Source organism: Anabas testudineus, chromosome 5, assembly GCF_900324465.2.
Source record: "Anabas testudineus chromosome 5, fAnaTes1.2, whole genome shotgun sequence".
Lineage (NCBI taxonomy): Eukaryota > Metazoa > Chordata > Actinopteri > Anabantiformes > Anabantidae > Anabas > Anabas testudineus.
In genome coordinates this window covers 9624256-9649307 of record NC_046614.1, presented here as the reverse complement: position 1 = coordinate 9649307, position 25052 = coordinate 9624256, and the positions used below count along the sequence as shown (strand labels likewise).

The window sequence follows — 25052 nt, the reverse complement described above, 5'->3', positions numbered from 1 at the left end:
GGTCCCATGGTGTAATGGTTAGCACTCTGGACTTTGAATCCAGCGATCCGAGTTCAAATCTCGGTGGGACCTCGTCCTTTTAATTTGCTCAGGATCGGTACTCATGGAAAGAATCATTCTTTTTCTAAATGATAGTTAAAGGCAAAAGCTCACGATGTGTGGAAAGAAATGTGTAAGGTGAAGAGTATCACTCTGTTTAATTACTTTTACCTGCTGGTCGCAAATAAGGTGACTGTAAGTGTATCATTCCATAAGCAAATAAGAGAAACCAATAAATCAATTCAATTTGGTTTTATTTTATTGTTTAAATGTCAAATGACATACTCCAATCTTTCCCATCCACCTCGGAGATCTAAAATATATTAATTCTTTTCCATTATGAAAAATAATAATTGTGCTGAAGTTATCTAAATACTGTCTCATTTTATAGAAAACACAGAAATGCCAAACAACAAAAAGATATTGATAACAAAAGCCTTTCAAATATCTTGGCACAAAAATGAAATCTTTGGCTTGAAGTAAAACATCTTCCTAGAACATAATTCACTTATTATGTGTCACCATGGATATACCATCTATAGTATATTGTAATAGTTACTATTGGTACTTGGTATTAGTTCAATAAGTAATAGAAACGATCACGACTCACATGTTGAATTTCCTGCACTGGCTATTTTGTAATGAACATTTCCATGATAGTTTTGGTTTCACAAAGTAAAAAGTTGTAAATATTCACCCCCGGTCCATGATCTTTTAAATTAACACTTCAGCAGAAATACACTTTTAAAATATAGTTTATAAATATGTAGTCTTATATAACCACACAGGTTAAATGTAACCAAAGACAGCGTCATCTTAGATAATCAAAATATTGAATTTGTTTTTTTAAATCCTTCACTCGTAATTTATGCCTTAAACATGACTCTTACATTGTTCTGTATTGTCGAAGAACCTTCTGAAGCACTGTCTTCATAACTTTAAATGTAGTTAAATAGCAATTACAGTGTTGTAAGTGGATTGTCACTGGGCCAAGTTTTTTGTACAGTTTGAAACATGAGAACTTCATCAGCAAAAAACAAACAAAAACTGTTATTTGGCAATCTGTATCAATATTAGGTCAGTTTTGGCTTAAACCATTCCTCTTTGACCATTTGCTGTGTAAACCAACACTGTATAAACTGCTCTACCCTACAAACTTGTGATCTGTCTTGATTGCCTTGCCTTGATTTTCTTAAAAAAACAGCCAAGTGTAGTCATACGACCTGCACAAGTAAAAATGTAGTTATAAACACACTTCAGTGAAATTATGTCAGAATCATATCAATAGCTTTCAGAACTCCAGTGATCTGTTGCTTTCTCATCTGCGAAACTGTGGTCCCAGCATCACTTTGTTGATAAAATTGACAATTGCCACAGCTGGCTGCTCTGGGTCCATCTCTGCAAACAAGTGACACACGTTTTCTGTAGCACTGCCTGTCCGCCTGGCCACAAAGCCAAACATCCTGCAGCAAAAACGAGATGAGATCAGTCAAGACACTAGGAGAGTGAATAATAACTGACACTGAAAGAAACTCAATTTTGACTAAACAGTCAGAGGAACAAATCTGATTGTGATTAATAGCCATGCAAAGTAGCACATTGTACCAGTCTGTAATCTCACTTGCCAAGAAAAACGCACTGACGCAAGCACTTACTTGCTTGACGTGTTATCAGAATTAGTCCACCTGAAGCACAGGTACACAGGTAGAGACAAAACGTAGGAAGGCATAAATAACAGATGGCGACGAAAAGCAGTCAAGCAAATGACAAAGAGAACTTATATTTTCAAAATATAAGCCAATACAGTAGTTATTTATCCTATAAGCACATATTTAGTACTACTACTTTTGCAGTAAGATGTTTAAGCACATATAGTTTTTACTAACACTATACTTATTCATTATGCCTCACTGACCCACCTCTTGTCTTGAGGGTCAAGACTGCTGAAAGTGACAGAGTTGATAGGATAGTGTCGCCTGAAAAATAGCCTGTGTAGACACAAATAATACTGGATTAATCTTTGTTTTTGCCATTATCTGGAGGTTTTCTATCAAACATAGATCAACATTAGAAACTTGCTGATTATTTTCATATACAATCTATAGTTAACAAACATTGTGTTGAATTGAAAATAGTACAATGTTGTCAATAAGTAAGATTTCAGCATCTAAGAATACCTTCTTTTGCTGTCGGTTAGAGTGATGCCTTGAGAGGACACTTTGAAGTGGACAACCGTTGCCACTGGACGTGGATTCAATGCCAAAGTACACTTGGTCGCCTTGGAAACTGCCTCAGGCCCCGTCAGTGATTCGGTTTCCACAGAGTTCAGGTAAAGCACATTGCAAGCTGGTTCATCACAGGGGAGAGAAAACGTGGAATAAAGTAACCATGTGTTCTTAGGTGTCAGAGCTGTGAAAACAAAGGCCGTCAGCAGTCTCTGCTGGCCAAAAGTTAGAACCGCAGCTATTACGTTGGACGTGATTAGTCAGCCACAGATGTTCATAAAACAACAGAATCACCCAAAAGAAAAACAAGCATGTGTGCTACCTGCTCCTTGCTTGAGAAGGTCGGCTGCTGTGCTGGTGTTTGTTGTACTCTGTGTCTCCTGAAGCTCCCCAACCAGATCTGAAACATCATGCAGTTACATAACAGAGCTGTCTGAATTATTGAGGATCCAGACTGTATCTTATCTTTGGAGAACAGTTATTTATTTGTTTGCTAATAATAGATACAGCTCCTCATTTGAAATTGCTAATGTTTAATTTTAAAATTACTATATTTGAATGTAATCCTTCTATTATTACCTTTTTCTGGGATGCGCAGGGCACATGGCAGAGAGATGGGAGTGATTGAATGCTGGTACACCAGAGCAGATAAACTTCCTGAGACAAAGACAGAAAGACTAAATAGGGGAAAAACAGAGTACCACAAACAAACAAACTACCAGGATATAGAATCAAGTAATAATTATTTACCAATTTCTAACCTTCCTTTATTTTCACAAGTACTACAGAGAGTTTTATCAGCAGCTTTACTTGGCAACCTTTTAAAATCTGCTTTCAGGACCTGTCACTCCACTGCACCTGCACCTGGTAATGTGTCAAATGAGCTTTCCATGGATTCAAATTCTACCTCTGTGCTTCACTTATGTCACCTCACTGCAGCTTTTGGCACCATAGATCATTGTATATTCTTAGACCAATAGGAAAATCAATTTGCCATCTCCACCCTGGCTCATGTCCTTACTCTGGACAGTAGTGTCCAGTCTGTTACTGGCACTTTCTCTAGTGATCTAATGATAGGTTTTAGTTTCTTGCACATAGGTAAATATGTGAAACATATTGCGGCAGTAATGTTTACCACATAACTGACCGAAGTAGGACTCGTTCTGACAGCCTTTGATCTTAACTCCTCGTGGCCCAGTCTCTATGAGGAAGTGTCTCACCAGCTGTTCCAGAGAATCCCCTGGGAAAAAGGAGACGCGTGTGAGAAGGGAGGAAGTGAGGATGAAAAATAAGACAGGCTTTCTTGCTGTTGAACATTTTCCATAAGTATGCATGAGCAGACGGTCTGATTACCATAGATTTATCAAAACCATATGTCACTGACATTTTTGGATTAAAATTATGTATCATTTGCTGTTTTTTATTTCATGCATGAACAGACTGCAGCAGAAAAACATTAAAACACATCATTTATTGTATAATCAGCATTTGGTGTTATTTGTATTTGCCCGTTATTTGTTATGTGATGTACATTTTCAATATGCAATTTTGTCAACTAAAACACATACTTTGAAACGTTTACAGATGTATTCGTGCTCCCACATCTTACCATAATAAAACAAGCCTGCAGGAACAAATTGTACATTTTCTCAAAATGCAAAGTATCAGCATGCATCATAAATTCTACACTCGTTAAACCAGAAATTACATAATTGCCTTTTATAGAATTGTCTGGATTCTTGGTTTCGTTCTAAAAGCTTTTGAACATAGGTGGATAGAGCGAGTGCTGTTCCAGAAAAAGGTGTACATCCAGGAAGTTGAAAGTCAAAATCATAGGAGCAGAGCGTGACATATTTTACTTATGCCTCAGACTCCAAATACAGTAGGTCCTCCCATACCTTTCCCATAACGCAATATAGGTGTATCATATGTCTGAGCCCAAGCTAAGTTAACCCCGATGACGTCTTTAGGTTATTACTTCTCACAGTCATGTGAAGTAGCCCCCCCCCCCCATGACTCGTAGACTGATCATGATATGCAACAATTTTAAACTGATACCTTTGGTGCCAGTGATGTTGGCATTAGCAGGAGGGGTGGCCACTTTCAGGGCCAGACCATAGGCCCCCTGGAAGGAGTTACTGTCTCTGATGAGAAAGGCTCCTGGTTCCTTGTCCTTTAACACAGCTATGGCTACAGTAGAGACGAGGTGAAAGGTGCCACATCACTTACTCATCAATATTCAAAGAAGACTGGATTGGTTGGTAATGATAAGTACAAACCTTGGTCTCTGGAGATGCCTGGCTTGTACCAGTACTTAGAGCTGTCCTGGACAAACTTAGCATTCACCCTGATGTCTGTCTCCTCCCTACAGCTAGACTGTGCAGACCCGCGTCGCTGCTCTCCTGCCGCTGCAGAGAAAGTAACGTGGTGTGTGGGGGAAGGAGCTGAGGAGACTCTGAGAAGGGAGTTGTGTGCATTCAGAGATCCGATTGTCGAGGACAGACGTTTCTTCTCAGGAAGCGGTGGCTGGACGGCAGGAATGGTGACCGCAGTGTATCCAGTGTATGGAACATGGGGGACATTTAGTAATGGGTAGTAATAGGATGCTAAGGGAAAGGTGGGTGTGTGATATCCATCAGGCACAGGCGATGGAGGTTTGTTGTCAGCTGTGCTGTCTTTCTCTGGCGTTAGTCTGTGGCCTGCTGTGTCAGTAGCCAATGGGGAGAGTTGGGGAGAAGGCTGCGGCTCTGGGGAGCCAATAGGAGAATTTGGGGATGTGGTGGAAGGGCTAGAAGTGAGGCTAGCTGGAGGGTTCACAGATTCACATCTGCTGCTATTGGATGGGGTATTGCTAGAAAGGGCAGAACCATTGAGTTGCACTTGGATGATGGGGGGAATGATGACAGCGGCATAGCTTGAAACATGTGACTGGTTAGATCCCTCTGTATGTCCTGTAATCTTGGCTGCTTCAATCAAACCATCAGAGCTCAAACTCTGAGATGACTCACTTGATGGTTGTGTGGTGTCTATGGCTATGCTGGAATCATGGATTAGTGTTTCTGTTGCTACTGTTGTGATAGTTTTGTTACTATTTGTGCTGGACTCCAGTTGTGTGGAGGTTTTTTGACTTTTTTTTTGAGGAGGGCTATCAGCTGTTACACTGTGGACATATGAAAATATGAAAAAAAACGTGGATAAATTACAATTTATTTTCAGCATTAGTAAAAATGCCAGGATAAAAGTTTCACCCACCTGTCTTCTGTGTGTGTGGGGCTGCTGCTACCAATGAGTGTGTAATCATGATCAGAGTCCAGTCCAGGGGTGCTTGACTGGCCATTAGAGTCTGATTTATCCTCTGAGCATTGGTGTATGTTATCCTCCGTGTCACTTTTGGCCTTTTCCACTTTTGTGATGCAAAATTAAGATAAGACAAGATTAATTTCTAACAAAACATTAGGAAAGAAAATGTGAAAAATGTTCATACTGTATTCATCATTCACCTTCAGTGTGCGGCTGTTCTCTAGATCTAGAGGGCGTCTCAGGCATCCTTCCTCTCCCAGGAGACGGGCTGCCTGCGGCCAGAGGCGAGGCTGATCCAGAGTGATATCCTGAGACGTAACCCCGACTCTCATGACTCTCAGCTGGGGATGTCTGATAAGGAGAGCAGGGACAAGAGTGGCGGGGCAGTGGAGGTGTGTAGTACCCGCTGCTGGCTCCATCCCGCACATCCATCAGAGAGTGGGGGCTAGGATAGCTGTGCTGAGGTGTGAGGGAAAATCTAGGTTGCTCCAGGTTTGGACTCTGATCCAACGAGGAGTGGCAGATCTGGAATGCAGGTGTGGCTGATTTGCATTGCCAGAACTCTGCCTCTCTCTGCACCTCCCATGGATTTTCCCTTTCCCACAGTGGTGGAGCCTCTCTTGTTCTTTGTACCCCTGATCCTTGAGACCAGTGTGGGTTTTCAGACTGGTCTGGGTGAAATGGGTGGAATGTTCTGGCTGAGGCCAATTGATGCTCTCGTCTGCTGGAGCAGTCCCAACAGGGGCATGATGTTGGAGAGCCGAAGAACATTTCCCTGTAAGGGCTGGAGGGCAGTGATTGATGGGAGAGATGAGAGGATGGACCGTGGCTGGAATAATGGAAGAGGTGACACTCGTCCCCGCTGCAGAGTCTGTTTGAAGCTGGGAGTGTGTGACTGTGTGTGTGCGCATGTTCAGGAGTGGAATAAGGGTAGCACGGCCTGTGAATACAGGTTGGGGGTAGAGGTGGTGGTGGACGTTCCCATGGCAACTCAGGTAAAGGATGGGCGCTGTGGCGATGGCAGAGTTCCTTGTGAGCTGAATGAGGTGGAGGGGACACAGATTTGGATGGCAAAGCAGGGAGCGTTTGACTTTTTGGATGTTTTTTAATGCTATTGCAATGTCCAAGATAGTGACCATTGGAAAGACAGGGGTCTCTCTCCCTCTCCCACCCAACATCAGTGCACTTTGTACGTCCTCGACTGCAACAAACGTGCTCACGTCTTAAACCCTCTGGACTCGACGGGTCTCCATCATCTAAAATTGCCGTCTCCCTATCCTTTTCTTTTCCTCTTGTTTTCTCTCGTACTCCATCTTCCCTGTCTCCTCTCCTCAATGGAGATTCAGTGTTTTCGCCTTTAGGGCAGATTCTTGCTGGAGATGTGTCTCCTAAATGTCCAGAAGGCACCGAAGAGTCAGAGAGGTAGGTGAGAGACTGGGGCTTACTAGGAGTTTGGGGCTTTACTGTTGGGCTTCTAGTGAGGCATCCATTGGGTGATGCAGCTGAGGCAGTCGAGCCTGGCCCACGACGTTTCCTCACCTGTGCGTACAGGCTGCCATCCAGAGGCCCCCTTGTATGAGAGATATCTGTAGGAGGACAAATAGAGAGTGATGCTTGATTTTGCCCAATTAAAGTAAATTGTCATTGCTCTTGTTAGACTTATATTTCTTACTTTCCATGCTGTCTTCGTGATGCAAATTGAAGTTCTCATAGGAGTCCCATCTGACCACTGGGTCTGAAGTGTTGTAGTCCACTTTGATAGAGGCATCATTTTTGTGGTATTCTTGACCTTGGAAAGCAGATAACTTAATATACAGCATGTGAAATGTAAAAGAAAATTGAAAGAGATGAAAATGCGAATGCACCAAAGGATGCAGTGACAGACCTTTTGTTTTTTCTGGTCCATTGGAGAAGATAAACTCGACTGTAGCATCAGGAGGGAACCTGTCATCTAGAGACAGACAAGCATAAAGGCAGAAACAAAAATATCCGGAGCGTAACTACAGAGAGTGATGAAAAAGCATTTACAAGGAAGTGTGATCACTGAAGTGATAAAACCAAAGTTAATAAATAAAGGTACTTGCTTTCACCCATCATAATGGAAATAAATAGGACAACAACACAGAAAATGGTAAAAGTAAACAGTGCATAAGGTGTCAAAGAAATGTAATATGCGAATTGAGTTTTCTTTTTTTATTTCAAGTGTGGGTTTTAGGTAATTTTATTTATACTTTGTATGCATGCATCAGTGTGCACTTAGAGCAGCTGTCATGAGACTGATGCTTACTGAGCCATGAACAAGCATTTTTGCTTCATGTAAATAGACACTGTCATTTGCTATTAGTCTCCAATCACACACAAACACCACAATGGACTGAAGACAAAGTGGATCTTAAATTATTCAACCATTTCAACTATATCAAGGATGCAATAGAAATATCTAGGTGGAGGCTTCAATTTGACCGTTCTCATGTTTACAGTATTTTTAAATTGAAGTGTAGTAATATAGTTAAATAGTAATAATAATCTAAACAACCACACCACAGTGATCTAATGTTTTGAAGTTATCGTCCCTCTACTCCATTGTCCATTCTCCCAGTTCTGTAAACTACTGAGCTGTTGTTTTTATACCTGTGCAGGCCTGGTCTAATTCAGTTTTGCCAAACCACAGCTGGGCTCCATGAACAGTACAGGTGTGGAACTGAACTCTGAAGACCACCTCTCTTTCTGCTGTTCGACTGCGTCGGTGGTAGCACTTTACCTGCAAGTAAGACAGTGAAGTATAAATAGAGAGGCACCGTTCGACAATGAATTGTTCAAAATGTAGGTATATTAGAACACTTAATGTTTGCAAGAGAGAAAAGAGTGTGTGCTGCTGCTGTGGCAACCGATACCCTCTGAGATAACTAAAGTGCCTACACATCTTTCTAGGTTGCTAAGGGATTTGAATGTTTCCACCCTCTCAAAGAGACGTGCAAGATAGTCATTAAGCCTGTGTGTTTACATTCTAAAGAGGATTTGTAGCTTAAGTGGTTTAAAAATAATCAAGCACTGTTTAAAGGACAAGTTATAAAAGTGAACAAAAGTCAAGAGAGACATTGCAACAGTAAGTTGAAATAGAATAAATAGAAGCCTTTAGCTACAGGATTTGTCCACAAAAACAACAGAGGTATTGCAAATATTTCAGTGATGTAGCCTATGTGTAGATATGAATAGCATCTAAATCAAAGCAAGGTTGCAAGTTCACAGTAATCTATTTCTCACCATAATGTCCCCCTTTAATAATAGCGCTGGCTCCATAGTCACGCACAGCTTTCTTGCCCTGGAGCTCTGGGGATCACTGGACACACAGAAAAAAAAAACTAGGCAAACCAGCTTATAACATACATAAAACCAGTCAAAACATGTCTCAGTTGGATAAAATGCTGCTACACAGCTGTAACTTTAACATAAGCAAAGAGCAGCCAATACCTAAACACAGACAGGGGCCTGTACAACATCTGTCATAGAGACAGAGGGAAGGAGAGACGTCTGCCCACAAGAAGTGAGCTGAAAACACAGTGGTACAACTGGACAACTGACCGTGTACTTACTAGACGCCTGACGTGTAGACCATCTGCAGTGACTGGTAGATTTTCAGAAAAGGACAGAAACCTGCAAATATGCAAAGAAGTGAAAGAGATCAGCAATAAAAAGGGGACAACGTGTGCAGATAAAAACGCTGTTGTATTTTTTTTTTATATTGGACTATCAACTAAACTATTAACACTTTCTGTTTACAGAATTACAGCACTGCAAGCTATTAGTGTTAGTGCGTGTAAAACTGACCTCCCCCAGCCTGGAAGTTTGGCAGAGAGGGAATGAGGATCTGGTGAAGGAACAGAGGGCTGCTATTCATTTTGATGGTACCTGACAGTAAACCACCAAAGTAGTAGATGTACCTGAACAAGGGAGGTGAGGAAATGATTTGATGACAGCAGCATCACAATATGTGATATATGGGTGAGAAAACTAGACATTTATGATACATGAGTGTTATCAGACCTGTTCTGAGAGGGCTGTAGGGAAGAGGAGACTTTGTCTTCACAAAACTTCCTCATGGCCAGTGTGGTGAGAGCCTGGTCTGCTCTGTAGACACAACCACAATGTATAAATAAATGCTTCAGTACATGTGTGTGTAAATAAAAAAAGGCCACCATGCTGCTATATTGAATGCCTAATTAGACTAGTTACACTACTGTAGGTTACCCAGCTGATATCTTGTTGTAGTGCATGTAGGCTGCCACGATGACCCCCGTCTTCCCTTTGTTTCCCTGTCAGAACATAGATCAGAGTTTTTTTCTCTGCTGTTTCTTATTTTTTACAGCAGAACAAGCGCATGTTGATTCAGGCTGCACAGACCTTGCAGTGGAGGACCACAACGTTGTTAGGGTCAGATGTCAGCCAGGTCTCCATGGCCTTACAAATGGCACAAATTCTGTCCAAGGGTGGGGCGTGGAGATCAGGCCAGCCGTAGTCCTGCACCTGAACCGCAGTGGAAGACACACAGATCTTTAATATACCACATTAAGTGATCACATACTTAACAACATGTTCAGTGTTTAGATATTGGTACCTTTGGGTTAAGTCTGATGACGTCATGCCTCTTCTCTGATAAATTTAGAAGCTTGAAAGCCAGAGACACATAAGATGATATCAAAAATCAGTTTTTCACAAATCAGCCAACAAACAGAAGGAAAAAAAAAGGTTTACTTTGCTGTCAGTGTTTGAAACTAACCAGAAATTTGTCTTGGTGTTTGGATTTCAGCATGGAAGCCACTTCCTGTAGGTTTCTGTGGTACTGCTGTTCCTCCAGATTTGGCAGGAAGAAGACAGAGATGATCCTCTCTGTGATGTAGGTGAGGTCAAAGTCGTAGTGGCGCTCCATCACATGCTCCATCACTTGTTCCACACTTTTACTCCTGCGCATTGTGAGAATGCATTCTTTTAGCGCAGCCAAAACAGCCATTTTGCGAAGTCTGATTCAAGTCTGTGGATTTTACTTAAATTCTTATTAGTTTGGAGCCATTTTACATATCAAACATCATTGTCTTTTGTCTTGATGTGTGATTTGTGGTACCTTGGTAGAGAGCCTCTTTTCTTCTGGGATGTAGATTTAGTGGAACCGTGCTGAACAACAACAAAAAGAGTAAGCGTGCTGCAATGGTCAACTGTTTTACATAATACAGAAGTATTTTTTTTTTGTGTAAACCTACAAGGTCTGATGTTGAAGTGCAGGTGGGAGTCACCTGAAAGGAAAGAAGCACATGGTTTGTCATCACATAACTATGACAAAACACAGGGAATAAAGCAGCACACGCCAAGTTATGTGATTGGCTTAATACTGTTGGTCCTCCTCCAGCAGCGCAGATGAAGGGGTGGGATGATGGGGGATGAGGAGGAAGAATGAAGGATAGAAAGATTCATTTTCACTCTTCCTCTGTCATCTGCAGCAGCTGGTTTTAAAGAAGAGGCTGCGCTCATCCACATGACGAGCTGCTGTAGTGACACACGTTAGGCACGCACAAATAGAAACTCAAAAATGTACTGGTACACAGAGACAAACACAGTCAAACAGAAGCAAATCATAACAAGCATCTATATGCACATCAAATATAAAGAACTTCAAAACAGTGGGTAGTGTCTTCTTTGAATTCTGTCTCACACTGTAGGCCTGAGTAGCGTGCATTGTGCTGACCAGGCACTCGAATAAGCAGAAAGGCACGGCGTAATGAGAGGTAATCAATAAAAATGATTGATTGAGGCATTTTATTGCCTCATAAAAAATAAGGCGAGGAGAGAGATACAATTTACTGGAGGAACACTCTACATGTGGTGTACAGCTCTTGGATTGTGCTGACGAGAGCAGTAACACGCCAAAGCCACAAACACACACATACATGTATACAGAGACAGCAGGAGAGAGTGAAGCTGGAGTTTAGACAGACTACAGCCACTGCTCTCCAAGAAGACTTCAGCAGGTTCCTGTAGCTTCTTTTGTTTGGGGTTGTTTATTATAGAGTTTACCCTGGAGTGACAAACTAGTAGACTAGGAGAAACTGGCACACCCTATGTAACTCTTCTGATTCACTGATGGTCTCATGAGATGTATTGTAATATGAGAATGTTAGACAATAATAAATAAATAAAACACATTAATAGCACATCTGACATGTGCAAAAGGAAACAAACCAAGGATGGGAAAAGGTTTCAGCATTACGACAGAGCTACATGTTTGGGCTCAGACTATAAATCTTGCGACACCTTGTCAACTTTGGACCTTTGAACTATCCCAAAGGATGATTGACAGCTGAGCTGCTCATTGTGTGCTGGCCAGTACTGACAGGTGTCAGGCGACAGTTTAACAAGTCAAACAACTGACAGTCACAATGATCTACTACATGTACTCAACAACATGAGGACGAAAAGCAAGCATGCAGAAGTGTTATGTATAGATAAGCTAGGGCCTCACCAGTGGAAGTTTTCATAATTAAACTTCAAACGTCTCATTTTACGTCACAAGGAAGGAGGAAGGAATGATCACTACGCACCTCCAGAAGAATTAAACTGTAAAATGGCACTGTCACGACTAAATTGAGGCATCTATTGTTAAATTCATTTTATCACTGTGATTCTTAAGAAGATACATTAATAATGTTCGGTAGATACTCTATGCAAAAAAAAAAAAAAAAACTGCTGATTTCCTATAGAGGTCAAGGGCGGAAAAAAAACATTAGGATGTGCACAAGTTGTATTGTATTGTATTTATTTCAACAGTCTTCCAAATCAAGCAGCCCCAGGGAGGAATGAGTAAAAGGAGGCGTGAAGGGGAAAAAGGCTATATTTGGTTACTGCACAGCAAAATATGCTGCTGCTCACTGATGATGATGATGATGTTGTAATGTCATTACTGCCATGCTTGCTGACAGTAAATACAGTACAGTATTATTCTTATTATTTGTTAATATACATATAATTTCTCAGATCTTAGGTGCGTCCTGAATGGCTTCTTTGCCAGAGCTGATCAGCTGTTTCACCTTCTGTGTTATCTGCTACGTACTAATCTGTGCTTTCCTGTGTTAATGTGCGAGGACATTATAAAACTTACAGTAGGAAATGAAGTGCCGGAGGGGATAACTCTTCTCTTAACAGCTTTAATAATGTTAGTTAAGTGGATAAAGGGGTTGTGCCCAGGAAGGAATAGTAGGAGACAGACACAACATACCCATGTGTATGCACGTGCACACACACAAAAAAAAGGCCAGGGCTGAACCTATAGGCAGACAGCACTGACATGCAGCATAAAGGCAGAATAGAAACACGGTAGAGTCAACAGGAAGCAATTTGCAACAGGATGTCAGTGCTGGTCAACCCAGGTTCACACATACAAACAGAAACACATGCAGAGTGTACTATACACGTGTCTTCGGCAGCTCTGCCAGCCCCAGGGTCTTCATTAATGCATGTGCACTGTATGCTGGAGCCACTGGGAATGGAGCCATCTGGTTCAGTTTGTCTTGTTCATAAGCTAGCTTTTACTGAGGTGCCAATGACTGCACTCAATCCCACCCTCTGGGACTGACTGACTGTTGTGGACCGGATGTCTGGTCTGGTTGGTTGAGTATGACTTGTTCATCCAGTAACACCTTTCATTCATTTATTAAACATAAACGGCAACTGTTTGGTAGGTGTATCATATGTGAGCTATTACATTTTCTGTACAGTACATAAAAGTCTTAGGCCCCCGATAAGTTGATTTCTTAGTCTCTTCATTAGAATACAACTAGAAAATATAGCATAAATATTACACACTATAAAAAAACAACAACAAAAAATATAAGAAAAATCAGCTGCTGTTGGCTAAATATCAAATATCAAGTGTGACCTCTGTAGAGGTCAGGAAGACCTGTCTCTTGCTCAGAGTTGGTGAGACAAGTGATACCAATCTTATGAATGTGTGATGTAAAGCTAAAGCCAGTACACATCCTATTAAATGGAAAAGCATTGTAGTGGGATTGACTGTCTCATCCATTGCTCAGCAAGGAAGCATGCTTATGTTGCCAGATCTGTCTTTAAATTACTTTTCTAAGCAGCTCCCCAAAACCATAAAATGACAAAGAACATCAGCAAATTCTTACAATTAGAAGTACAAAGCAAACCAACTTAACAGATCAGGCCAGCGCCAGTCAGTCAGTCAGTCAGTCAGATAACAAAGACTAAACAACAAACTAATGAATCAGCATGAATTGCCGTCCTCCGTTAAACCTTTGGAGCCCAAAGAGTTGCTTGGCTGATATTCTACTCCACAGCAGTGAAACCTTTTTACTGGCACATCTTATATCATCACTCATATTACAGGGAGCGGAAATCCAGAAAGAAAGCTGAGTCTTTTTCTGACACAGGCGCCCGTATGACATCTAGGAGGAGCTAATTATATTCTGACAGTCAACTTAGAGCTGACGTCACATGGTGGAGAGGGAGAAGTGAGTAAGCGTTCCCATTTGAAACTGGGAAAGCAAAATAACCACGGCTTACTGCACCAAGTTCCATAGTCACACAAAAAGACGCTAATGGGCAAGGCCGACCGAAAGCTAAATAAAATTCTGAGGCTTATTATTTTTTGCGCAGGGTGTTAACACAGAGTGTAGTTTTGGAGCGGTGGTGATATAACGGGCTTCACATGAAAGTGCAGCTTCCCCACTGTTTCTCCTCTCATACATGTCTTGTAGTTTCTTTCATCCTTGATTTCTCATCTCTCGATTTCCTCCCCCCCCACCGGCCTGTCTCTCCCCTCTGCTCTCCCCTCTCCTGGTACCTCACACCCTCTCTCTCTCTCTCTCAACTTTCAGTGCCTGGGGACAGGATGGCCACAGTCATCCCTGCTGTGAGACAGAAGTATGTGCTCCCCCCTCTGAATAAACAACATCAGATGACAAAGAACACCTCAATGAACATCGCCCATAACCAGGGCAAGTCACTATGTGACTGGCCAAGAGAGCGAAGTTAAGAGGAAACACAAGGGCTCGAGGCAAAATCCGAACTGTCGATGCAGTGGAAAGATTGACAGATGTTAGAGGGAAAAAGCAAGAGAGGGGACGAGAGTGAGTTGGATGCCAGAAGATGTCACTGAATGTGTCACGGAGCTGAGCTGTTTCACACAGCTATTTTCAAAGAGCTGCTTATTGTAGGTAATACAACCTCCACAATGCTTAAAGGGTCATTTTATATATTTGTCACGCGTTAACAGCACCCCCTCAGCTCAAATAGTTTTCAAGACATTGTTATGACCAAGCTAAAAATAGCAACTGTATTATTCATGGAATATTAAACAAAGCTGGCTGTGCACCTATCACTTGACTTTGGCTCTCAGGAAATGAAATCGGCAAATATAAACAAGTATGTCCTATATTCACAGGTCTCCTTGTGATGCTTTATTATTGAAATGCAAAGCAGTAGTAGTAAGTTAAATTAGGATGTTTTTTTTTACATAGTTGCCATTGATGCTTAGAAAGACTGACAACAATGTGACCAGCATTACCATGCTACTCAAAACACCTCCTGATACGAGATAAGATCATCAAAAACACATCATCACAACATCTGGATTGCAGTTGAAACTTGGGGAAGAGGTTTGCAGCAAATTAGGTCAAATGGACGACACTATTATGTACAAAACCTGCCTATCACACCGGCCTTATGGCATCACAATCAATATGAAACATTAGCAGAACAGCTGGGGACGCTCGAACCATCTGTATGTCACTATGCAACATTAGGCTCCATCAGATGATATTAGCACAGCTGACCGGGTGTCGGATACAACCATTTGTCTCTGTCAGGTGGCCTTCGGTGGGGCGTTAATTGTCTATATAAAACATATCACATGTGTACACACAGTGTTCAAATCAAAATTAAAAAGCGCAGACTGAATAAGCCTTCATGAAACTGAAAGTAAGAAAATTTTGCTGGACGCTGGGCTGTGCAGAGACTTGCTGATGTACACAAAACCACACAAGCACACTTGATCTATGCCAAAAACCGATTTGGCACAGCGTATTACATTTGCAGGCACACGGCAGCAGATAGAACAGGATCATTTGTACATGCACGTGACAACTATCTCATTAAAAAATTAACTTCGTCTTTAGAATTAAAAATTAAAATCTGTGTTTTTTTCTTGTTTTTTTTTTGTAGGTCACAGCAGGAGTCTCAGCTTCATTTTCTGCACTTGCCTTAATCACAGTAAATGAAATCCTCTTTCTGGGCAAGCTAGAGCACTCTGGCTACAGCTTTAATGGGATAATATGCAGAATCACATGCAGCATTATCAGATCAAACCCTGTGGAATGGATGCTAAATTGCCATTCAATAAAATAAGAAATGGTACATATAGTTATAGGGAAGTTAAAAGCATTATTCTGTGTATGTGTACAGATAAATTAACCCCAAAGTTTCACTCATGGTGTGTTTTTACCTCTGAACAAGCAGCTCCGCAGTCTTTCCCTCTGCCTCTGAGCGGTCCTGTCTGTAGAGTGTGATGCACTGCCTCCCTCTCTCTTACAAACTCTCTGCTCGTTCTCTCTCACTTTTCCTCCCCTCCCTCTCTCACAATAACACACACACTCCCAGTGTGCCGGCAGCACATGCAACATAAGCACTCTGCCTGTGTCATACACACAGACACATTAAAACATGTCAACTATAGGAGCACTTTCCCTCGCGTGTGCACTCACACACGTCGGGGCTCCACATGCACTGACACTGGGCATCCCTGCAATGTCACAGGGTGACCAGTGGCCTCTTTAGTAGCCCGAGGTTGAGAGAGAGATGACAAGAAGCAGAATAAAAGTGGCAGCAGGGCAAAGAAGGGCAGAATAAAGTCGGACAAATAGAGAAACAATGCACAAAGGGTGCATGAAAATGTGGAGTTTTCCTGGAGACTGGGACTGAGATGATCCAACAAATCGATGAAAGCACCGACGAGTGGAAGAGGTGTTTAAAACAAAAGGCACAGAGAAGGTGGTAGAAGCTGTGACAGACACATTCTCGGAGATTAAAGGTAGAAAAAGATGATGATAGTGAGACGCAAGAGATGAAAGAGGTAAAAATGAAAGGAAGCAATGTGTCGACGTTGGAGAGTTACATGGAGCTCATATAGAAGAAACACGCAGATGAGGGATAGCGTGACATGAAGCAGACACCAGTTTTCAGCCTTGACCTAATGTTTCCCTTTATTTATGAATAACCCCACTTGGGACTGATCACGCACACACACACACACACACACACACACATACGCATGCACTCTCCCTCTCCAGCTGCCTCCCACTTATTTGTGTCCCTCCACGATCGCTGACTGACAGGCATCTACGGCACTCTTGTTATTTTCTATATTTACCCACACAGAGTTCTTCTATCCAGATGGATCATCACACTGTGCGACGGAGTCTACTCTCATCCATGGCGCCTGCCTCTCCTACAGCCACCACGGGTTGTTTTTGGCTATTGCTGTGGTGACCAGGGGGGACGAGTATGACAAAAATAATAATCCTCTTTTAATACATGCTGCTAAGGCACAACAGCTGGTAGTGCCCAGTCATACTGTGTGTGTGTGTGTGTGTGTGGAGTAGGAGGGGCAGGACACCCCCACTGTTATGAATCCAGCAGGATTTGAACTGACCTGAAGAATTGAGGAATAAAGGGGGGGAGGGTCCCTCTGCATGACAGTGACACTGCAAATGTGCTGTCTTTTTGTTGTTTTTGTTGTTGTTGTTGTTGTTGTTTGGGGTGTGGTGGGTGGGGGTGGGGGTTTGCTGGTCACAAGAGCACAGTTACAACAAGGTCATGAGATCACCCGGTGGTGTGTGATACTGAGCTTCTATGAGCGGAGTCACATGAGAGCAGAGGCAACCGCTGCCAACGGTTTGACATAAGCTGTGGACAGAGAGCGCGCTTCTCTTACACGCTGCAGTCGTGTCCTCTGGTAGAAAGACCAGCCGTGGGAGAAGTGCTCAGACCTTTTACTGAAATAAGAGTGTTGCTGTGCTGTATCAATAATAATATGTTTTGACTCCCGTTATTATAATTTGATCTGCTCTATATGTTTGTGAATTTCACACTGATAATCATTAAACTACACTTCGGCCCCCAGCTGATCCTGAGCGTGCGTCTCACACGCTGCACCGCGGAGTATTGGTGTATTATGTGGAACGTATTATACTTTAATAAGCACAAATGCTTCAAATCAAGATGTATTAAGGAATCACTTTGAACTATACACAGAGGCTCTCAGGAGCTCCTGCTATGCCACATTACCACGTCTGAATTACTCATAGCAACCCAGCTGATTGCGGTTCAGGGGGGAGGCCTTCTTTAACCTGACATCTAGGTCAGTGCACACGGCTTACTCCACTTAGGACTCAGATCACATTAACGTCGCAAGCCTAGAACCTCTGACACAGGGGCACAGTTTGCTCAGGACAGAAGGAAAAGTCACTTAAAGCTTACCTTGGCTTCACATGCCTTGTGCACTGCAACCTTGCACTCTGCAAACAGAAGGGAGAGGGACATGTTTTACTCTGAATATCAGCTTTGACAGACAGAGAGAGGGGGGACATTCAGGGTGAGCTCATGCATGTCAGGTCTAAGTGTCAGTGCTGGTCAGTTGTGTCTCTGAGGTCTGCTGCCTGACCTGACTGAGACGTGGACTCACCCTTGCAGAAAGCCCCAGGGTTGTCGATGTGGTGCTTGCACACATCGCACACTCGTTTCCTCTTGAAGCTCTTATCTGTGAAGACGTGGCTCCCTGCTTTGGCGAGCTGCAGACACACACAGGAGTCAGATATGATCACTCTCACAACAAATAAATAGAGTTAGTCAAGAGGGGAAAACAATAAAGGTGACTGCTTAAACAAAGTTCATTAAATTTACCATGCGGCAAGTACAAATTCCCTCATAACAACGTGCACACAATATGTGGTGCTGACATGTTCGGTTTTACCAGGTTTCTACATGTCCATTAGGGCATTTGATCTCAACATTGCTCCATCTGAGGCACTGGACGTTCACTGTCCCCTGTGTAGCTGCTGTCGCTACAGATGTGGGCTGGTTGCGTGACAAGCCAATATGAGCACTGATGTCTTACCTGCTGTTCAGCTTCCTTCACTAAAAACACCTGTCACATCATGCTGTGTTTTTAAGACATCCTGTTGTTTCATCTTTTAACTTGTCCTTATTCTGTCTCAGTCTACGTGGCAGCTAAGATGATGATAAATAATCAGTTTTTCTGTGCTGCCTGCCTCATTTAATGTGCATCATGGTCACAAAGGAAACTAAGTCTTACCATTGTTTTAGTAGTGTCAGTTATATATATATATATATAGTTTTAAAATGATTTATACAGTAATACTAGAAATAGAATAAAATATTGATTCAAGTCTGTAATAGTATATATATATATTATACATACAAATTAAAATTAAATCAAGTTTCTAAGCCAAACTAAGGCCAAAACTGTGAATGTCTAATATTTAGGAATTCCTTGTTAGTCTAGTTCTAGTGTTTCTTTGGGGACTAGGAGCTAGGTTCTCTGAATGGTAGTTCCACGCCGGAGCTTCGTGGCAGCTGCGTAAACAAGAGACATGAGCTTCTGCGGGTAAAGCAAAGAAAAAGGCGAAAGGTAAACCTGACAGAGAGTTTCTCCAACTGTGCTCTTTCTCTCAATTACTCTGTGTGCGCTGTAAAAACGAATCAAATGTGTATGAGCACACACAGCACAAGCTTACATGCTGAGGTCGAATGAAATGAACTAGGTGATACTGCAGTATACATTAAAAGTAGATGGGACGTTCAAAACATGGACATTTCTGCACACACACACACACACACACACAACCACACCGACGGTATCCAAATAAGTCTCTAAGGCAAATACAGTAAACGTAATCCCCTGAGTCATTTTCTTTTTTCACGTCAGGCACTTTTAACCATTAAATCTTTCCCTTAGCAGTGAAGGAGGTGGTGGCTGGAAACATCAGGAGGTGGAGGGCCACATTCACCACACCTGCACACACTGGCGTTCCTTTTCCTTGGAAATGGCTCCATGCATTTCTCCAGTGTTGGAAAAACATTTCTCTGCTCAACTGTTTTTCCTTTTTTTTCTTTTTTTTTTTTTCTCCAAAAGGTTTTTCCAACAGTAGCCGTATTGAATTTAAGTCTGGAAAGTGAAGGTGTGTGCGTCCTGGCTCGGACACACTTTCACAAACACAGACCCTCTGACACCAAAGTCTCACTCGTGTCACCGTCTTGAACTCATTCACTTAATCACAATGTGTTATAAGACAGATGTGACCCTCACGACGACGGCATGCACTCTAAATCGCTTATGAATTCAAATGTATATTAAATTTGTATGTAGCTCTAGCAGCTCCACCGAATATGCGACTTGTTTCATTGAAGTCTGTTAATGCATTCTGTCTAAATTAAGATGCTTTTGATCCACTTGCAGTTGAGCTTGCAGGTGATACTGGAAGTTTATTAAAGAGCAGCTTCATTTACTATACAGTCAGCAAATGTAATGGTTTGAAATTCTGGGACATACACTTCAGTGTGTTTTTGCTTAGGGGTAAATAAGAGGAATGACAGCTTGTATAGAGTAAATAAAACTGAAAACAACAACAAACAGTTATAAATTATGGTTATTTCTTGAATAACTCACATAAATACCAAAGAACCATAACATTAACCATAACAACCAGTGATGCTATAATCCTACAGTCATACAGAACATGAGGGTCTGATGTCCCGCAGGCCTAAGGTTGTTTAAGGGTGCCGTAGGATGTGCTCCACCAGATGAAAGATATCAGTTATATAATACAGTATATTCATTAGTGGATTCATTTTCATAATGTTATTTCTGTGTCCGACGCCAACAGGTGGAAAAACGCTGGCTATTTTGGTCCAGGACCTGATGAAATGCCTGCAGGCACGGAGAGGACACATCATTATTATTATTATTAATATTGTGCTGTATGTATTGATCTCTTTTGCATTTCCTCCACCTTTTGATGGATGACCGCTGCCGTGAACTGTGGGATCCGCTTCATGTGTTGTATCTGTGTGTGTGTGTGTGTGTGTGTGTGTGAATGTGTGTGAGTGTATTGGGGATTTTGGAAGAGAGAGAGAGACAATGAACCTTAAAAAGAGGGCATGTGAAGGGAGAAGAGGATCAGCATCAGTTATTGCATAACTCATACAATGAGTTGAATCAATTGCACTTATGTAATGACCTGTAGTGTCGCTGTCCTAACAAAACCTGATCTGACATCACCTGCAAGATTAAAAAAAAAAAAAGCGATTTCAGCAACGACACCACAGAGTTCATTCGACCAGACTCGCAGTGTCACTCACAATAAATATTCAGAGATGAGTGGCATGTGGGTAATCCATCCATTCATCCATTCCTGATTGAATTTTCCTCTCCTCTGCTGTAAGTTGACTAAATGACAAACATTTTCCCACGCCTATACATGCATGTGGGTTTTTGGAGCTCTGCATTTGACCCAGTTGTGTTCCACAGCTGATCCTCACTTGGAGTACAGCGACCTTTTCAACTCAAAGTTTCTTCCAAGTGATAAAATTTTTAACAACTTTAACGTTTTCGGTCGGACGTTAAATCAGCACAAAACAATTACTCCTCTTCCACAGCAGCTGAGATTGAAGTGAAAATGCAAACACAGGCTGAGTCAAGGGCACCGCTCAGTGGTCAAATAGCATCACAGCAGCACAGCACATTGTTTTTTAAATGTAATATTAAAGAACATATCAACAACCTATACACAGAAAGCTGGAAATCGTATCTTCTGTCATATCTGTCATAAATGGACAAATGTTCATAAAAATCACTTCAGCTCTAACGAGGAACCATAAATTATTTTACTTTGGGACCTTGCGGGACACACTGTGGTCTGACTAATGTAACTAATGATGTTTATGATTAAGGAAGAACAGTTATTACTGTATTTAACACTAACACAGATGAAAAGTCTCATGAATTACAGGTGTGCAGGATATTGTGTTCAGGATTTGTGTACTTTCGGTACCAGTATGAGAAAAAGGAACTCCGTTTGAGCGGACGTTCGGTCTCCAGAGGGCTCAGTGACTATCTGAAGCGTTTTGTTGCATTGCAGTATTAAAGAACCCCACCCATTTGGATTTGTTAGCAGCCAAAGTCTATGTCATTCTCTAAGCATCTCTGACCACTGCACGGAGTCTGAAGCACTTTCACAACTAACACAGAGATGAGGAGAGGGTCAGGCACCAACAGAAGCATAATGGATTTCTTTATGACTGTGGCTGCATGTGCTTTTTATTACTGCAAGAACAGCAGCAGCAGCAGCAGAAGCATATTTGATATGTTCCTCCATGACAACACATCTGTATGGACAAAAAACAGTTTGGGAAATTTGGAAGAGGAAGAAAAACAAAAACTGTTTTTATCAGTGTGTTTGCAAAGGTCGGTTGTATTTGTATGAATGTTGTTTGAATGCATGAAAACAAATGTGTACACAGCGCAAATGTATTCAAACAGCAAGAGATATATGAAGCATGTGTGCGAGACACACACCCACAAGACAGTTCTAGCCCGGAAGAGACGGGAGCAGGTGGCAACCCGGGGGTATTCTCCAGTTCTGGATGGGTATTTATAACCTGCATTAGGGGCTGTCACCTCTAAACAGCCATGGAAATAAGTGTGGGAACGACTGTGCGTGTGTGTGTGTGTGTGTGTGTGAGCGAAAGACAGCATAAATAACATAAAGAAGAACCCCTGGACTGTTACTGTGTGCATGACATATTTCATTCCTCTCCACCCATTCAGTGGGGACCATGTTATCATAATTTGGCTTGGTCAGACACACACACACACACACACACACACACACATTAAGAGTGATACACACAATAAAGAATCTGAAACCACATACAATCTAAGTAATGTTTTTGTTCCAGCAAGATCCAGAATATCATGATTAAAAAAAACATGAGCGCACACACACACACACACACACACACACACACTCCAATATTTAGGTGCATTAATAAATACAGTAAAGGTTTTGTTACTGTCTTTCTTGACGTGCAAAGTCCAGGGTGTGATTTATTCTGCCATATGAGAACACACACATTCAGGTGCGGGTTTTTATTTTAGACTTTTCCAGAGGCTTTATGTGTCCAGCAATGTGGCTTAGTCCTAAACCCATACACGCTCCTAAATAGAGCCAGCAGACAGGCAGACGGCGAGTCAAAGCCGGACAGTAACTTACACCACTTCCTCTTGAACCTTGACCCTGAAAGGGCATGATTAGGCCGTGCTGTTGTTCTTTCGGCCCCTCTTATCGCTGGTGATCCCGTATGATAGCCTTTCTTGAGAGTAACAGCTGACGGCTCGCACCTAAACATTAGCAGCAGGTCCACCGACCCGCCCGCCTGGAGCAGGTCTGATTGTGACTTGCAAAGCACACGTTTTATCCCTCGCCACGAAAGCTTGTGCCTCACGAGATGCTTGTGTTGGACTCAGTGGTTCAGTGTTTCGTAAGAGAGACAGAGCTGCTTTGGAGTCCAGGCATGATCTAATCTGGAAACGTGGTTGTAATAGTTTGGATTCTTCTGGTTGATGCTCATGATGAGAATGTGACGACACAATGAAATAAAGTTCAGCTTCAATGGTGAAAGCTAAGCGCTGTCTAAAGCCTCTTTCCATCAGGTTTTGAACGATCAAGAGCTCTGTCATGAACTTCTCTTCTGCATATCTCCAAAGACAAAACGTTCCTCTCTACTTACTGAAACCTGCAAATGAACTCACAGCATGTGAGCACACGCTGCACATTTCTGCTGTGTACAACCTGCATGTTTACTGTACCCCAGAGAGCAGCGGGTGACTTACCTCAGCAAGTTGGAGGATTTCAGGATGCACCTCGGGGTTTGCCTTTACGGGGATTCCTCCTGTGTCACTACCGTGTCCGTGTTTCTTCATGCTGTCAGTGCTCGTGCTGTGAATGCACCCCATGCTTCCAGCAGACGCCTCTTTTTTTTTTTTTTTTTTTTTGCCTTGTGTTTTTGAATTTCCTCTGCTCCCCTCGTCTTCTGCGCCTCTCAGTGCTTCATGCTTTGAAGGGCCTCCTTATGTTTCTGGAGCTGCTGATGTCTTCCTCTCCAACATGTTCTTTCTTCCCCAGTGACTCCTCACACCTCTGCCCTTCTCTCTGACAGCCCGTGCAGCCTTGAAATGCACCCCGGATGACTCCCCCCCCCCCCTTCTCCTCTTACAGCCCCTCCAAGAAGTGCCACCAAGCACAGACCCTCCACTCTTTTCCCCCCTCTTCTCTTACACTTCTCCCTGTGCCTTGCTCTCTAGCTATGCTCACTGTGAAAGCATGTAAGCACACACTCATCACCCTCCCTTCCCCTCGTTCCACTTGCCAAAACCTTCTCCTCTTCAACCTCCACAGACCCTCAAATGTCTCATAGTTTGCTCGCTCCGGCCCCACACTTTCAGACCCACCAGTCTTCCTCCCTCTCCCTCTCTCTCTTTCTCTCTCACTCCATCAGGCTCCTCTTGCCGACTCTCCATGGGGGAGAAGGGGGCAGCTGTTTTGGCTTGTTGATGTCAGGCCCTTCCCCTTTCCTTTGGCTTTACTTCAGCCCCTCTCTCGCTCTCTTCCTCGTGGTGGTGGAGTGATTACATAGAGCTTTTTTTCACACACGTCATCCCTCTAGACAACTTTGCACATGAGAACACGCTGGAGTCTTGCTGAAGCCGATCCCTCCTCTCCCTCCTCTCAGCTTGTTGTGAGGATGTGAAGACATCGAAGCATCTGCTTGCGTAGGTTTTTGTTAAACAGCTGGAGCAAAGTGGCCCAAGGTGGAGACTATGCTTTCTTTAGTCAATTGAAATCCCTTCATTTTTAATCTCCTGTGAGTGTTAAAACAAGTCAATGAATGCCCTCATATTGTTCAACAGACACATGACTTCAGCATTAATGTATTCTTTTAATTCCCTCACTTGCTTTTTCCACTCAAATGATTACAACGATAGGCTCTGTGCTTAAATCTCGGATCTGTGATCTCCTTCAAACTCCAGCTCTCTCTCTCTCTCTCTAACACATACACAACTGTGTCCCCTCAAACTGGGTTCTTCAGGCAAAATGCGGCTTTAAACGGGGGGGGGGGGGGTTACAGTTGTGAGTGGAAATTTTTCAACAATAAGCTCTTTCTGAAGCCATGTTCTTAGCCCCTGGTTAGACTACACAAAGCCGTCTTTGGTTTAAAAAGTGAGACAAATCTGCGGCTGCGAGCTAAATTAGGCGACAAATCATCAACATCCATTTGAAAGTGAGTATTGCCTCTGTGTTGCAGCTGCAGCGAAAAACACCAGCAGACAGCAGAAGTTAA

The 25052-nt window shown here is 42.5% G+C and overlaps 1 protein-coding gene, 1 long non-coding RNA gene and 1 other non-coding gene across 5 annotated transcripts; 2 read left to right on the top strand and 1 right to left on the bottom strand.

The window, feature by feature from the left end:
• Positions 1-72, top strand: trnaq-uug. Its single transcript has one exon. It is a non-coding gene; the product is annotated as a tRNA-Gln (tRNA).
• A 204-nt stretch (positions 73-276) lies between these two features.
• LOC113154920 (tensin-2-like) lies at positions 277-23885 on the bottom strand. Of its 3 annotated transcripts, XM_026349362.1 has the most exons (27): positions 23545-23885; positions 18316-18421; positions 18111-18148; positions 10820-10852; positions 10684-10733; positions 10342-10525; positions 10180-10230; positions 9966-10088; positions 9813-9877; positions 9609-9692; positions 9393-9505; positions 9158-9218; positions 8829-8904; positions 8196-8325; positions 7450-7515; positions 7237-7353; positions 5765-7150; positions 5517-5667; positions 4544-5424; positions 4323-4454; positions 3412-3504; positions 2844-2921; positions 2587-2664; positions 2217-2385; positions 1959-2027; positions 1695-1724; positions 277-1502 (listed from the first exon to the last, which is right to left on the bottom strand). In XM_026349362.1, the coding sequence occupies exons 1-27, from the start codon at positions 23665-23667 to the stop codon at positions 1358-1360; spliced, it is 4632 nt and encodes a 1543-aa protein (XP_026205147.1). In that variant the 5' UTR covers positions 23668-23885; the 3' UTR covers positions 277-1357. The 3 variants fall into 3 exon arrangements, with proteins under 3 accessions (XP_026205147.1, XP_026205148.1, XP_026205149.1); XM_026349363.1 differs by lacking the exon at positions 1695-1724; XM_026349364.1 differs by lacking the exons at positions 18111-18148; positions 18316-18421; positions 23545-23885 and adding an exon at positions 16078-16145.
• On the top strand, positions 9445-14982 carry LOC113154921. The gene is made up of 3 exons (XR_003298078.1): positions 9445-9518; positions 10372-10462; positions 14453-14982. It is a non-coding gene; the product is annotated as an uncharacterized LOC113154921 (long non-coding RNA).
• Positions 23886-25052: the final 1167 nt, after the last annotated feature.

What these genes read in the sequence shown, in the direction of transcription:
- LOC113154920 (XM_026349362.1), bottom strand. Translation starts at nt 23,667, where the DNA reads ATGGGGTGCATTCACAGCACGAGCACTGACAGCATGAAGAAACACGGA. An exon ending in AAAAGAGGCTCTCTACCAAG is followed by an intron (nt 10,526 to 10,683) that starts GTACCACAAATC and finishes CACAATGCGCAG; the next exon opens with GAGTAAAAGTGTGGAACAAG. An exon ending in TATTAAAGGGGGACATTATG is followed by an intron (nt 8,326 to 8,828) that starts GTGAGAAATAGA and finishes TCTTACTTGCAG; the next exon opens with GTAAAGTGCTACCACCGACG.